General features: G+C 44.3%; 3 protein-coding genes across 4 annotated transcripts; all 3 read right to left on the reverse strand.

The window, feature by feature from the left end:
• Positions 1-34: 34 nt before the first annotated feature.
• Positions 35-5,708, reverse strand: LOC124464301 (thrombospondin-type laminin G domain and EAR repeat-containing protein-like). Of its 2 annotated transcripts, none has more exons than XM_047016273.1 (13): positions 5,243-5,708; positions 4,463-4,686; positions 3,948-4,342; positions 3,707-3,797; positions 3,272-3,428; positions 2,954-3,085; positions 2,739-2,809; positions 2,461-2,622; positions 1,994-2,213; positions 1,550-1,782; positions 685-863; positions 481-582; positions 35-371 (listed from the first exon to the last, which is right to left on the reverse strand). In XM_047016273.1, the coding sequence occupies exons 1-13, from the start codon at positions 5,322-5,324 to the stop codon at positions 218-220; spliced, it is 2,202 nt and encodes a 733-aa protein (XP_046872229.1). In that variant the 5' UTR covers positions 5,325-5,708; the 3' UTR covers positions 35-217. The 2 variants fall into 2 exon arrangements, with proteins under 2 accessions (XP_046872229.1, XP_046872228.1); XM_047016272.1 differs by having other exon boundaries at positions 3,707-3,800.
• Positions 5,709-7,117: 1,409 nt separating this feature from the next.
• On the reverse strand, positions 7,118-10,411 carry sumo3a (small ubiquitin like modifier 3a). The gene is made up of 4 exons (XM_047050816.1): positions 10,273-10,411; positions 9,171-9,299; positions 8,912-8,983; positions 7,118-8,619 (listed from the first exon to the last, which is right to left on the reverse strand). Exons 1-4 carry the CDS (start codon positions 10,291-10,293, stop codon positions 8,557-8,559), a joined length of 285 nt encoding a protein of 94 aa, XP_046906772.1. The 5' UTR covers positions 10,294-10,411; the 3' UTR covers positions 7,118-8,556.
• Positions 10,412-11,149: 738 nt separating this feature from the next.
• On the reverse strand, positions 11,150-15,943 carry pttg1ipa (PTTG1 interacting protein a). The gene is made up of 7 exons (XM_047050830.1): positions 15,685-15,943; positions 14,660-14,712; positions 13,943-14,057; positions 13,731-13,833; positions 13,136-13,201; positions 12,083-12,129; positions 11,150-11,851 (listed from the first exon to the last, which is right to left on the reverse strand). The coding sequence occupies exons 3-7, from the start codon at positions 13,968-13,970 to the stop codon at positions 11,814-11,816; spliced, it is 282 nt and encodes a 93-aa protein (XP_046906786.1). The 5' UTR covers positions 13,971-14,057; positions 14,660-14,712; positions 15,685-15,943; the 3' UTR covers positions 11,150-11,813.
• Positions 15,944-16,190: the final 247 nt, after the last annotated feature.

Below are 16,190 nucleotides of genomic sequence, written 5' to 3' on the forward strand. Positions count from 1 at the left end.
TACTACTTTTAATACTTTATTTATTAGTGAATAACTTACTGCATAATTATTATTGCTAAAATAATTTAGACAAAATATTTACTAATGTGAACTAAACAGTACAGTTAACTGAAGAACAAAATAATGAAGTTACCATCTACTGTAAACTATGGAAATATTCTCAGAGACCTTATAGAGTCATACACATAGAGAGACAAACTGAAGCACACACGTATCCTCAGTGTGTTTTCAATTTAAACACTTTGGAAAGTGGTGCTTTAGCGCTGGAATAAATTAGATATGATTCCCCTTCAAAATTGAAGAATTCCCAGTCGCTGCATCCAATGGTTGGGAGCCGGTGAACAGGGACAAACCCTTCATATCCCTGCCACCTGCAAATGGAGCATCGGGGTCAGACAACAATAAATCACCACCTTCATTCCTATTTGATCCAGCATGAAACTAGAGTTGAATTCAACCATCAACCCAACCCCTTAGTACCTGTAAAGCACGCTATTTAAAGAATATGACTGTCCATCAAAGGAGTTGGCAACAACCAGGAAACTCTCCTCCCCTAGAGTGAAGAACTCCCAGTCCACAGCACTGAGGGGTGAGAGGAGGAATTTATGATGGGAGGTGAAAACAGATGAAGGGAGTTGGTGAAAAAACAGGCTGTGGGTTATTTGTGTGTTTGTGTGTGTTTACCTGTACGTTACAATATCCTGAAAGCGAATAAACAACTGAGCGTTTACGTCAAGTTCATAGATGGTGGAGTTGATGGCATAGCGACTAGGCCCGTTACCATGGAGTCTGTGTCCATTAGCAACAATCAGGAAGACTCTGCTGCCAATCTGGAACATCTCCCAGTCTGTGGCACAAAATGTCTGCATGAGGAAGCCGAGACAAAAGGCAGCGGAGAGAAAAGTTGATAGAAACATGGATACATTTAAGTGGCAGAGGTGAGATTGTGAGAGAGAAGGACAAGTGACCTCAAGAAGGTGTAGGGGGCAAGTGTCTGAAAGACACAAATTTAGAGGATTGCTGGATGTATGTTCAACAAAGGAATACATTCCCAGTCAAACCTCAGAGTTGATGTAAGTCTGACATAGAACAGTGGAATTCCCCCAAAGGTCTGTCTCCTTTTGTGGTTTTATGTGAAACAGTGAATATGCAAACAGGCACACCTCATGTGTGGTACATTTAAATGGATGATTCACTATCGGTTAGCTGTCAGCATTTTCATCTCACAAGCAAATTTAGCTCAGCCACGTACTCTATTTTTAGCTACTCGTAGAGGGTGTATCCTTCTCTCTGTCTCTCTCTAACCCTTTCATCAGTTCATCCCTTTTTTCTCTCCTGCCCAGACAAGCATGTTGTTCCTAACAATGACTTTGATGAAGATATTACATGGGGAAATGGCGGCTTGACTCATGTAGGAATATCATGCAAATGGTTCAAACCTTTTCCTGTGAGTACATTGTATTGTGGGTGTTCAGTCCCGCACCCACTGCATGTTCTATGCACAGTTTAGATAAAAGCATCAGCTAGATAAATACATGTAAATGTTCACCTTGATGGTCTGAAACACCCGGAAGCTGCCATTGAGCCAAACATAAATGACAGAGTCGACATGGGTGGTCACGCCGTCGAAGGCGTTTGCAACAACGAGGAAGTGGTAGGGTCCCACGGAGAAGAACTCCCAGTCATAGGCCCCTGAGGTCCGCAGCATCTGGTGCACCTGGAAAGACTTTGTACCTGGGTTCCACCTGTAGACCACACTGTCAATGGTGTGGTTGTTATCACCTGGGAGAGGGATGGAGAGGGAACTGGTGAGTTCATGTCAGTCTATGGGATGACCAGTAAATTCAAGTTGATGCATTTCAAAAGAAAGAATACAGTTTACAGTTTTACTATTAAAAACCAACCCTCCTCTGTGGAAAAAATATATTTGTTTTGATTTTGACCTAGTTTGGGATTGTCATCACATTCTAATCATATTCACATAAATGCCTACCTTGTCTGTGATTGGCCACAGTGAGGTAGGTGTGTTTGTTGATATGGAAAGCCTCCCAGTCTCGAGCACAGTGCGTCTGCAGGCTCTGGAAACGCACAAACCTCCTTTTCCTGTCACTCCATCTGTAAATAACGGACATCTCCACCCCCTCCTCCTGTTCTGGAGATTTCTTATCCTCTTCTCCTGGGCCCCCGGCCGAGTTAGACACCACCAGAAACACCTTAGATGAAACAATAGCACAACAAAATTCTCAAGAAAATTCTAAAGTGTGTCTGTCTGTGTGTGTGTGTGCACACATAAATGTTGACATGGTGTGTGTGTGTGTCTGTGAATTTGTGCACTCAAGTGTACCTGAATGCATGTTGTGTAGGCATGTGTGTGTGTGACGTGTGTATGTTTTGTATGTATGTGTGTGTGCGTGTGTGAGTGTGTGTGCATGCATGCATGGTCTTCTCGTCCCCCTCAACCTTCTTGCCCATGGTGAAGTGCCTCCAGGCGAGAGCTCCATAGGTGCTGATGTTCTGGTACAGCTGGAAGCCATCATGTGTCCAGAGGTAGACAGCCGAGCCCAGGCCAGAGGAGCTGTGTGCCATGGCTGCCATCAGACCCACGCCAGCCACATGGAACACCTTCATGCAGCGTGGGGTTCAATCATTGCTTACAATATAGCATAACCATGAAGAATGCAACACAAAATGTAATAACCAGCTCTGGTTAATGTGTTCGTCTATTTTCAGATTGATACCTCAATGTCGTATGTTTCCGAACTGGTGGGCAGGATCTGATGCTCTTCAACGTAGTCCAGCCGTTCACTTTCTGAGAAGTTGAGGTGAATCATCATGAAAGTGATGATGGTGTACGTCAAGTTTGAGTTGTTTTACCACTGTTCTTTAAGTACAGATTTGCCAGTTACAGGGGTTCGTGAAAAACAATGGAGAGTCTGTTTGGACCAGGTGTTACCTTTCAGCATAGAGACCCAAACTGTTCCATCACAGAGGTAGAGGCCCTTCCCCTGGGGGTTGAACCAAAGCTGACCACGAACTGACACCGAACACTTACGCTCCAGCCCCACAGAGACATGCACCTCCGCCTCTGTGGGAGAGAAGAACGAGAACAAGGAAAGAGAGAGGGAGAGACACAGAGACAGAGAGAAAGAGAGAGAGAGAGAGAGAGATACAACGTTTTAAAACGTCTCGTTTAAAACGAGACAAAGATATAAAGTCTTTTTATGGACAGGAAACTAAAGATTTAAATCATTCACGGGATTAGTTCTGGTACCATATCTAGGAAGAGCGAGGCTGATCTCCGTCTGTTTGAAAGGCAGGTCTAACAGCACAGCGGGCACAGCCAGCTCTGCCAGTCTGGGGTTGGAGGAAGGGCAGACATCAGGGGTGGCATCCCAACCAGGCACCAGGACCAGCTGTCGGATCAGACCCTGAGAGGGAGACACGGCCGTGTTTGCGTGCGTGATTACCATGGTGACGCCTTTTATTTTACAAAATGGCCGAGCCAAATGTGAGTTTGCGTGCATGTGAGTGAGTGGAGATAACGTCTTAACAATCAGCTCTACTGATACGACTGGGAGGGAAAGCAAAAAAAGAATTATTCTTGATTAAATCCATTCTCCGTGCATGATTGAGATAGACACTGTGTGTAATTGTAAGGCCTGGTGTTTCTGATTGAGAAAGGGTTCATTTATTCAAATTTTCTTACTGAGAAAATGCCTTTCCTCCTCCCCTGGCTGCCAATGTGGAACTTTGATCCCTGAGTCCTCATATCAGAGGGGAAGGACCTGGAGTGAACACTGCTGAACAGAATCATAAAACAATTTGTAACATCTGCCCTGTTTCACATAAACTCCCAGAGACAATGAGATAGAGAAGACAACTAAAGTAAACAATTAGAAAACAACAGGTCAACAAGCAAGAGAGACAGAAAAACTCAGTGAACTCACAGTTCCAGAGGTGTGTTACAGTCCACTGTGAGCCTTGCATAGCGACCAGTGGCGGCCAGCACCAGTGTGTGCCAGCGGTTATCAGCCAATCGCACACCCCGGAACACCCAGCGTTCCATGACCCCCCCATGACCCTGAAACAGAAAGTGGAAACGATCCCTGGACAATCGCAGACCCAGGAGCAGCCTGCCTCGATGTCCAACCCTCTCTCTTCTCCGATCTCTCTTTTGATCTTCCTCGGTCGTCCCATCTTTCTCTTGTGTCCTCCCTTTGTCCTTATCCTCTACTTTCCTCCATCTATTTTGTTCTTCATCACTTCTTTCACCTTTGTCTCCTTTGCCATTTTTATTCTCTTCGTCTTTTTCCTCCACCACAGAAAATATGTACTCATTCCTCTGCAAGACAGGAAGGAATAAATTGATAAAGTTAAAGGCAAAATATACTGTGTGTCCAAGTGCGATCGTGAACAAGAGAAAAAGTGTTTTGGATGCTAACACACACCGTCACTCCCTTACCTTGGGTGCAATGCGGGTGATCTTCAGAGTCACCACGATGGAGAACTCTCTGGGAAACAGGTCACAGTTCATCAAGAGCTGGGAGGAAGGGAAGCTGAGTGAAGGGTGAGGGTGAGAAAACCGGACGCCCCTCACCCCCCCCGCCTGGATCATACGCAGACCTGACGGGGGTGCAGGTGCCCCCACTGGGAGGACACGTGACAGGAGGTCTAAGGGGAGCTGGTCTGTGGACAGAGAGAGCGTGAGTGAGTGAGTGAGTGAGTGAATGAATGAGAGGCAGTGGGGTAGTCTAGGTAGACATCTGCATTTTCCTTAACCCTGTATTATGCTGTAAATAAGTCAGCCAATCACCAAGCACGTGGGTGTGCCTGGACCACCTTACTGTACGAGAACCTGCCTCAGGTGGTGTATTTTTGGGGTGTGTGTGTCATTAAGATAAGGGTCTCAAACAAGGGGCGGTTACTGTGTTTTTTGCCATGGGCAAAAGCCTTGAGATAGATCTAAGCTCTATCTAAAGTTGTGAGCCTGTGAGTCTTTATGAATCTGTTGATATGGCCCACGTTAACACTCACAGTAGTAAATGACACCCACAAACGCATCCACTTAGGAATTTTGCCCTGAGGGCAAATGCAAATGTTACACATGAAAATGTTCAAATCATTTATGCATTTTTGTGTGTGTGATGTGTGGACAGGTATTCAGTCCATACATTCTAAAACAAATACAATTGACTTATTTTTGTTCAGAAATGCATTCTTTAGATCGGAATATTTGGAGTACCTGTGCATGGTGTTCTTGTCCCATGGTGCATGGTGATGGTCCTTGGGACCAAATACAACAGCAGTAGCGTAAAGAACGACATATCAGCTCGTTCCAGTCACTAACAGTCTGTATGTTCCCACTGCCAGCTGAACGTCATCTCTCGCCCTGTCAACATGGGTCCCTTCAGACGGCACGCGTGTCTGGGAAACAGCCCTCAGACAGGACAGACCCCAGCCACAAAAAAAAATCCTTCAGTAGAAGCAAAAGATCCAGACCACAAAGTACCACAAAGGTCTAAGTAAACAACATCTGGTACTGGTCCTGACTACATGAATATGTGTCCCCGCGGAACTGCACTCAAACAAAGCTGAGCTGAGTTCCAGGGCATCAGTGCTCAGAGGAGATTCTGTTTGCTCTGCTGTCTCTTGAAGCCCTGCCCTTCCTTTAAATTCCAGAGCCATGCAAATAACTACGCAGCCTGTCAATCATCACTCACTCTACCTCTTTTTCTGGGGGTAACTGGCCTGATACCTCCTGCCAGAGGGGCTAGGATGGAGCTCCTCCTGCGAGAGGGAATGTGAGAGAGAGAGAGAGAGAGAGCGAGAGAGAGAGAGAGAGAGGGAGGGAGGGAGGGAGGGAGGGAGGGAGGGAGGGAGGGAGGGAGGGAGGGAGGGAGGGAGGGAGGGAGGGAGAGAAGACTTGCAGTCAGACCGTTTTTATGAGGGTGTTGGCACAGAGCAGAACTCATGCTGTACACTAACCATCAGGGTTCAAGGAAATGTCCTTTTTAATTACAGGAACCTAAAAAAGACAAAGACCAATTTTAAAAGCAGTCATAGCACCTGTGACCTCTGGCCAGTCAATACACAGCTGGATATGAGCTAAGCTATTACCATCCTACCTGGTATCCCTACTTTATTGTTGGAGAGGCTGAGGTGTGTGTATGTGTGTGTGTGTTTGTGTATGTCTTTTACAGGTTTTTATGAATTTAGCATCTGGCACCAATGAACATAAGACGACCCGACATGTTTTCGTAAAAGATTTTCCAATATTACATCCTAAATATGTAATGAAATCCATTGGGTGGAATTAGACAGGAGAGGTGGAAGGACGGGAGGGGCAATGGAGAGAGAAAGGCACTTGAGGGAATCTGAACCATAATGGAGATTTCATCAGTCAGTAGCAAAGTTCACAACCAAACACTTTTCTGGGTGTGTCCGTGTGCAGGCTCATTTACAATGCAGCTGACTACCCCACCACCCGTGACCCTCTGTCCCCCCCCCACCCCCTGTAACTCTCCCTCTGATATCGCTCATCTCTTCCACGTTCTTCCCGTCAATCAGCTGTGCTCTCTATCAGTGCCGCCATCTTTAGTCCCTCCGGTGACAACTGGGGCTCATCTGAAAAGTTGTCAAACTCAGAGCCAAAAGTTGACAGGTCTGATATCTCTACGCGTTTTGACTACCACAGACGGCTAGTCATGCCTTTTAATCCGCCCATGCCTAAACAGGATCCTCTCATAAGCCTATCACATGCAGGATCTCTCAGCGTCAGTTGTGCTATCGTAGGTGGATACCTAGTGTGGTTAGGTGGGAGATCCACAACACAGCTGCGGCTAGAAGCCTAAACACGAGAACCTTGATTTACCTAATCTGCAGCACTCAATAAAAAGTAATTGTGTCAGTAATGGGGACAAAAAGATGAATAGGACCATGGTTCCACAGCGCCACCTGTCTGAATGAAGCAGTGTGAGGTCTTTTAGGTGTTGGCAGCAACAAATTCAGATAAATCAACGCAAAATACCAAGAGACACGAGGTGAACAGGTCATTCCCCTCGAGGTGAAATGTGTACAATAGAAAACAGACTGAAGGAAAAGCACAGGGACAGAGAACCTGAGTACCAAACTATATTTATTGTATACAGTAGTAAAAGACAAATAATGTACAAATCAGTAGAGAAACAAACTAATAACATGACAAGACCTGTGGGTACAGAACACTAACCCCTCCCCCCCCCCCCCCCCCCCCCCCATGTCATGCTTGAACTGGAAGTCGCCCCTCCACCGCAGATCAGTTTCATACCTTCCAATCTGTTATAAAAACATTTGTGGGAAGCGTGAACAGATATTTAAACATGAGGGCAACTTCCACCTAGTCCCCTCCCCGCCCCCCCACCCCCCCAAAAAAGTTAATTACCTCCCGATGTAAAAACCAAAAGAAGCAGATTTGCTGAAAAGAAAGCTGTAGGGACTGGCCACTGGCCCACTTCAACAGAAAAAAAAAAAAAAGAGAAAATAATAATAATAATAAAGTCCCGTGTTTGTATTAGGGAAGATTCCCTTTTTACTGTCCCTCCTCCAAACTGAGCATGCACATCAATAGTCTTGAGGTGTGTCCTTCCCTCATCTGCTCCACTCCTCAAGAGAAAAGATCAGACCAGTGAGGTTTCTGGTAGGCATCTACCACATACTAGTCACCTAAGCAGGCCAGTGCTTTGTCTCAGTGCACATAAGGAGGTAAAGCGAGAGGAGGAAGCAATTCTGGACTATTGAGACACGCCCCTAAACATGACAGTCCAGGTCTGACCTTGGCCTGCTTCACAGACATGAAATGAGAGTTCAGTCTTTGGAGTTTTGGTCCAGACCCCACATCACTTTATCTAGCATCCATTTTGATTCTTCTTCTGTACACAAAGCAATACGCCTCCTGGGTTATACGTCTCATTTTATAAAGGAGAAAATGAAAAGAAAAAAAAGCTGAAAATTGCTCTTTAACAAAAGCACCTAAGATGAAACAGATTTAAAATTCACGAGACACAAGCCAGGGCCATAGAATAAGGGTGATGGGTGGGGAAAGTTAATTGATGGGGAAGAGGACCATTTCTATTAACAGGTTTCAATATTGCTTCTCTTGCAGAGCATGTTGGGGACAACTGGTGGTGACCCTGGATAACATGGCAGGCAGTTGGTGACATGACTAATGCCTCCACTGTGTCTCTGATAACAGAGACGGACACACAAACAAACCGGGAGCAACCTTGCGATCTCGATACCCAATTGCGACCCAAGATCAATAAGGGATTCCCCCATTGGCCAGTGGAAAACGTTGGATGCAATCCACAGACAAACACAGAGTTCACACCAGGTTAAGATTGTATGTTAACAGAGAACCCCCTCCCACTCACCCAAACTGGCAAAAAACCGCGATAGATGTCTTTACAAGAACAAAGTAATAAAACACAAAAAGCTGAGGGGAGAGATGGGAGGAGAGGAACTGTAGAAGTGGCTGAGGGTGTGGTCTGAATGTGGCCATCACTGAGGGGGGGGAGGAGCTTAACAGAGCCCACCCGTCTGCTGCTGGAACACATCTATGGTGTCTTCATCCTCCATCTCAAGCTGTGTGAGAGGGAGAGAGAGAGATGGAGGTAGAGAGAGACGAGGTGGGGACAGTGAGCGATTTAGTCAGAGGGAACCACATTAGGCAAGTCTTGAGTTTCAAGCACACACACACAAAAAAGTTTCTCATAGCATCTTCATGCAACATGCAGAAACTTAAACTGAGGGGTGGGGGTTTAACAGGAGACCAACTGAGTTTACATTTACATTTAGTCATTTACATTTAGTCATTAGCAGATGCTAAATGAGTTGAACAGACAGGGAGTCTTCTCCATAGGCTAGCTGAGCATACCTGTGCAGGTGTGTCCGTCTCGTTGATGGGCTGGCCGTCGAACCTGAACCTGATCTGCCTTATTGAAAGACCCTGGGGGAAGAGCGCAGCACGTTGGAACCAACAAAGCATCGTCCTGACTAGCACACAACGTACGTCGGTCACAAATGGAAAAGGGGGCAGGCAGGTGAGGGGATAAGGTTGATGTGGCAGGGTGGAAGCCTCGCAAACGGGACTTCTTGCTTCCTGTGGGAGTGGCAACGGCGGCTCGTTAGCTCACCTGTCGTTCGCAGTAAGCCTTCATGAGTTTGCTGAGGGGGGTGTGTCTCTTTATTTTGAACTGGACCACCGAACCGTCCTGCCCCGCAACCTTCAAGTTGATGTGGTCGTTCTCCGTCTTCACTCCCTCCTGATGAACAGAGCAGTGAAGTTAGTTAACCAGTCATTAGAGATGATTTCTGAGCGTAGGCCAAGCATGCAAGCAGCAGTATATGACCTCAGAGTGGATGTATCACAACTGAGCAGCACTGTACTGAAGTTAACATGTGTATTGGTATTGTGTCCCTTAACTTACACACAACACTAATCATATCCTCGTTTTAAGAAAAATCCCTGGGAGCTGGTTAACTACTGTTCTTTTGAAGCAAACTGCTGCTGCTTAGCGATGCACTGCTGCTGGTACAACCATCGGACAAACCGGCTAGTTTTCTACAGTAGCTAGTATCTAAGATTGCTAACTAGTTAGATAACGTTAAATGGGTGCGCACTCCGAGGATGCTGCATTGTTTGAAATAGCTGTAGTGTAGTTGATTACCACAGACTATAGCATGCTATATTACTAATAATAAACGCGTGCTAACCTGCTATCTTAATGGCTGTTCTGCATCACATTTGTGAAAATATCCCCATTGTTTAAGTATAGAAAACAAAACATGGAATGGCTGTGGATGTGAGCTTCCAAATCATGGCGTCACCTTTGTGTGCCTAGCCCTGGTCCATTTTCGCCGCTATTCTTGCGGCATTTGCTAGCTACCTGCGTTGCGGACGTAGCGTGGTCGCGCTTCCACAAAGAAAAACCCGCTAACGAGAACAGTGAATATGCTTTCGAAATACCATCCCGTTACCAAAGTGAAAACCACATCCTTCCCATGTCCCATTATCATTTTTTTTTTTACAAATTATTCTAACATGCTTAGTTTCACATAAATATGTTTGTGACGCTGGCTCTCATTCATTTGAGAAACAAACATTGCGCCGATTTACAGAAACGTGCAATCCAGGCCATTTTAGATTGCACATCTGAGGAACGATTTGTTAAGCAGTGTGTAAGCCACCGCTTAACCATTTTCAAGAATAACTCCTCCACAGACAATCCATCTTACCTTAGGCTTTTCCTCTGACATTTTTGTTTAAAAAAAATACGGGATTAACTAGATAAATTGTTATAAGTGATGCGTTTCTCTTTACACCTCTCTCCGGCTCTTCTCCTCCAACGTCGTGAACACGCTCCGTCTCCTGTTGCACAAATGCCATTGGTTTTCCGAGTATCACATGATTTGAAATTTCGGCAGCGCGGACTCGGGCGCGCGCATTTATACAAATACTCGGGCACGCGAAGGGGAGAACCCACGACACCAGCCAAGAGCAGTCGTGCGACTTCCTTTCATAGATTTCCAAGCAATATGATTGGCGTTTGATCTAATACTTTCACTAGTCATATGCGTTTAAGTTAACTGAGAGTCGGAAAAGGCACATTTCAGGAAAAGAGAGGACCTTTGGAACACACACCAAAAGGCCCTTCAATCCTCTCATTGTTGTATCATACCAACCATAAATATAGATAAATACAATTTAGAATTTAAAAAAAAGTAAAATTCCACGTTGTTTATGGCTACGATGAGCTCTTAACAACCAGGAGGCGCTCAAACACTCTGAACAAGGAGAGGGAATGAAGCGTTATCTTCAGCGGACTGGCGGAGTCCAGTCAGCATACAAAAAGAAACATACAAACATCTCATTGAGATGTCCTTTAATTTCAATAAAATAGGTGATCAATCAACAGAAGCAGGAGAAATGCTACAGTAATACATTTTTGCTTAACAGACATTTGACCAAGGAGGATGATAAAGAAGGAATGGAAGTGTCCATTCTATTTGATGTAGGCCTAGACTACAACATTCTGAAAATAGCCTCCTGCTTGTATGAGGCTTCTGTTTGTAGGCAAGCTTTCTTAACTCAAATGATATATTTGTATGTATGTATAAGACCAGTTTACAGGTTTATTGAGTGTATGGTGCACATTTGATCTATCTCTCTTTGTCAGACTTCTTAAACCAAACTAGTTATTTAAGCTGTGAACATAATTATCCACCTTGATTTGGAAACTGTGAAAATTCCCAAAATAAAAAATATAAGTAGTTGGGCAAAATGTATTATAAAGCAACAATATTCAGTAATAAATGTCACCAACTTAAGCCCTGTTCATTACTGGCATTACACAATTTGATCCTGTTGATGTTTCGGGGGGGGAGAATTGCTCAGATATTTGAGTTATGATCCTAAACTCTAAACAGGATTCAACTAAAGACAAGTGAGAATGCAAACCAGAAGGTAAAATGCTTCATATCACTGTAATACCCACCAAGCTTATGCTCATCTGGGGGAGACAATCTTCTAAACCCATTTGATCATTTTTACATTAACCATTAAAAAAAAAAATACTAACTGACCTGTTTAATGTTTTAAGTAGACAGCAGATCTTAAAATAACCTCCAACACACTGATATAATGCTTGAGTCACTTTGTGAACCCAGATCTTAGGTCTGGGTTTGGCGTCAGGGATTCCAGGGACGGGGTATGAGGGTCAGGGGTCATGAGGGTCAGGGGTCATGAGTGTTCATTACCCAGTTCATCAGATGAAAGCTCACGAAAATCGAGAATATTTATTTGCTCCACTTAGACCTAGAGAGAGATAGAGACATAGACAGAGAGAGAGACACAGAGAAAGACAGTGATAGGTAAACAGAGAGAGAGAGAGAAAAAGAGAACAGTTGATCAAAGTGGTTGTGTTCAAAAGGTTAAATGGTGTAAGCCTTAGATAAAGCTGTTATGGAGGGAGGTTGGATGGAGGGAGGTTGGAGCGTGTGCAGGTAAGGGTGTGTGTGTATTTGCGTATATGAGGGTATGTGTTACCATATTTAGTTCTGATTTCCTCATGTCTCTGTCTCATCTCTGCTCTCCTACATAGGAAAAACATGAATTTGGTTAAAATAAATATGACACACACACACAATACTTTCTTGTCTGCACATTTAAGAACACATACTTAGTAAATGACTCAATAATTCTAAAACCTTCCGCCTAGATGAATAGTCACACACAGGTTACAAACCTGTTTGGGCTGGTAAATCGTTTTGTGACGTGTGTGTTTGTGTGTGTCAGGGCTGCCCCGTGTCAGAGGCAACATAGGCAGTTGCCTAGGGCAAGTGGGCGCAGCAAGAGAAAGGTTTTTTTTTGTTGGAAGGGTTCCCTCTCGTGGAAACAATAGTAGTGTTGCTTTTCTTTTTTGGTTCAAAAAAATATGCCAAGTTGTTATGTATAATTAATCCGTTATTTATTATGTCTGGTACTTTTCCTTTTCTTACTGATATTGCTTTACAATCTAGCAAAAGAGAAAAAAAACGTTTTCAGTTAGAAAATGAAGTGGTGTTTTTACTGTTTTAGAGCTGGGGGATTTAGGAGAGGGGGATGAAGGGGGCAGTCTAAAATCTGGCCTAGGGCTCCACCACGGCCATGGCCGACCCTGTGTGTGATTATGGTTTTGTCATGACTATGGACCATGATGGAAAACTAATATAGAGCAGGCATGACAAAGCGACAAAGGTTGGGTTCTGATCACAATCACTACCTGTGTACGCACTGACACACCAAACCAAACATACACACACACATCTCACACTTACTAAACAGGTCCCCTAGTCTCAAAACAGGCCTTGATGTACTTGATATAGTACTCATGTACTATATCAAGTTGATATATACATTTCCCCAATACTCCCTCAGAATATGAATAACTATGCATGGGTTATTGTGGTCAGACCAGTCTGAGGAATTACTTAAATCATTTAGACCCTCAAATAAAGAGGCTTAGTCCGGTCAAAAATGGGCTAGCAAACCCTCTTAGACTTACGCCCAACAATTATAAACACAGGCATGCGGGTAGAACTCTGTTTCATCTCCACTCACCTTTCTTCTTGTTTGCCCTTTGTCTTGTTGGCTTGTCTCTCCATCTTATCTTCAAACCTCTTTGTCCTACAACAAAGAAACACAGACACACGCATTGGATTACACTTCATTATGCTCAGAGCTAATTGAAATAAACTGTACTTAAATACATTTAAAAAACTATTTGGGTTAACCATTGGAGGGTTTGTTTGAAAGTACCATAAAGCACTTTTGGTGACCACACCAAAACCAATATAAAGGCGTAGTAGGACAACGCGAAATTATAAAACTTCTAAGTGTGTACTTCACTTAAAACACACACATACAACCAACATCACAAGACCCTCACACACAATCCCAAAATATCATCACAAACAAGGAAGTATTGCATACAAAACTGTTGCAGCAATACTGGCTCATGAACTTGATGTTCACAAACAAAGAGATAAGGAATGTGAAACATGTGTTTGTGTTTGTCAGACTGAGATATAGATGGAGACTTGTCTTCCAGTCATCCAATCTTCACTGTGGCGGGGGTTGCTGGATTTGAGCCAGTAACAGGCACGGGACCACAACAGGTTAGGTCGGCTACAGGGCCATTTCCCAGCTGTCTTACCCAAAGTTTTCACACTTGCAACAGCAGAACAGGCAGACCAAGAAAGCGATGATGATGACTCCAGCTACCACTGACAAGGTTATGATCAGAGTCTGGAAGTTCACTGCATAGAGGAAAATGAATGACAGGGAATAAAGATTAGTGCCAAGTCGTCACCGGATCAGATTCATAGGAGCTTGTATAGTGGTTTGTGTGTGTGTGTGTTCTCTTACTCCAGCACAGCCCCCAGCGGGGCATCATTCAGGGGGGCAGACAGCAATGGGGGGGGGGCAGAATGGTGTTTACCGGATACGTTATGCACATCTTGGTTTGAATGCACCAAAGGCACTACAAGGACACACGGTAAAACAAACACAGAGACTAACTATAAGGAATTCATTTAGACATATAATTGATTTGAGAAGAAATAACTTTTCTAGACTTAGATGGACTCCGTCCAGAGTCGGTGGTCAACTCATGAGAGAGCTTTCCTGGATGAAGAAAAGAGAGAGAGGAGGGGGGGAGGAGAATGAGCGGTGGCCGCATGAGAGAGTTAGATAGAAGGTGAGCTTCTATATTCGGTTCCTTGGTTCGATATAACTCGGTTCGTGGGTGGTGCTAACAAATCATCCGGGCTGGTATGCATATTTCTCTCTCTCTCCTCCCTCCCCCCTCCTCCCTCCCCCCTCCCCCCCTCCCCCCCTCCTCCCCTCCCCCTCTCTCTCTCTCTCTCTCTCTCTCCCCCCCCTCTCTCTCTCTCTCTCTCTCTCTCTCCTCTCTCTCTCTCTCTCTCTCTCTCTCTCTCTCTCTCTCTCTCTCTCTCACACATTTCACAGGGGATTAGCCCAGTTAAGGACCTTGTGTGGTCAGAGAGCAGACTGGCCAGTAGTGAGAGTGTGTTGTTTGCCCTGTGACTGGACCAGAAAATGAGAACTTTATCCCAGACTCACCGTCACATTGCTCAGACATTCTTCACAGCTTGTTCCATTCTTAGTCTCGCAAGCTGAGAGACAGACAAAAGAGAGGGGGTTGGGGGAGGAAGGGAGACAAGGTGGAGGGCAATTAAGAGAGAGATGAGAGTGAATGAAATGTGTCATGTTTGATCTTTGATAAATAGTCGTTATCACAAACAACCTGGAGCAATCAAACAGAGGACAAGGTCAGCCTCCGTTACTCCTGCTACAATAGATCACGAGACCTAAACAACAGCTATTCCCTACAGAAGTTTACCATGGAAACACAAACACACTCACACATGAACTAAACTTTACAATCCTCACCACCCTCCAAATCCGTCTCAATGCTTGACAGAGTTATGGAAGTTGTGCTATTGAGCTCTGTGAGGTTTACAGCATCAAAGTTCATCTTTCTTCAACTTGGTAAGGCCTTGGACAGGCTGAGAAACAAGTAAGACTGAGCCATTGTTCCCTATGAGAGGTTTCAGTTACCCAGGGATCTAATGTCTCAGCCTACAGAGATTTGGTTGAACTAGACGTTTAAGTTAAAGTAAACATTTGCATGAGGGACTTTTACTACCATGAATGATCGTGTTGTTCATAACGCCTGTTTTATGTTGCTTCAGTTTCTATCATCATTTTTGATCTCCAGGTCTGGTTAAATCATGTAGCCTTCCATGGAGACAATATCGATATTTGAGTTTATAAAAACGAGATGATCATCTCGTTTTTATAAACTCAAGACTGGAATTATTTCCTCTATTAACCTATTTTTGACCAGTCTTGTTCAGTGACACTTCCCTCTGTGAGTAAGTGATGACATTCATTAGGAAAGAATTGAATGTGATGTAATGTGTGTTTCGGAGAAAAAAACTAAGCAACCGCTATTTTAAGTAGGCTAAATTCAGTTAGTTTGACAATTAAAGGGGAATTCATAGTTGCGATCAATAATGTCGAGATTGTGTCTACACTAATGCGTCAACAGACTTATCAAATAACATCCCAGATTTTTTGCCTACCTTTGCCAGGTGCGGAAGTCTGCGCCAACACCGTCGCCAAGCCGAAGAAAAGTAGGACAATCGGGACAATACTCCGCATATTCATGTTTAAGATTAATAATTAGTACTCCAACTTTACAGCGTATCTCGTCTTCCACGGCGCAAAACACTGAACACTTTGTTTACTGTTGTACCTCTCTGAGATGAGAGCAATTGGCCAGGAATTCCCAATCCTCCTCGTGTACGCAAATCTACGACTTTACGCTCCCCGCTCCACCCTTACGCAAATCAGTCCGCAGGATCGTGTCTGTGTGCCAGTGATTCTTGTCTCTAATTTAAAAACACAAAAAGTGAGGACAATTTCAAATAATTTATTAAAGCATAATTTTGTAAAGCCAGTTACAAACAAAAATAACCACAAACGAATTCCTCTCTCTTTCTCTCCCCCCCCCCCCCCCCCCCCCCCCCCCCCCCAAACAAGCACGTTTTACAATATCATGATAATTACATAAATCCCACATAGGCCC

Source organism: Hypomesus transpacificus, chromosome 3, assembly GCF_021917145.1.
Source record: "Hypomesus transpacificus isolate Combined female chromosome 3, fHypTra1, whole genome shotgun sequence".
NCBI lineage: Eukaryota > Metazoa > Chordata > Actinopteri > Osmeriformes > Osmeridae > Hypomesus > Hypomesus transpacificus.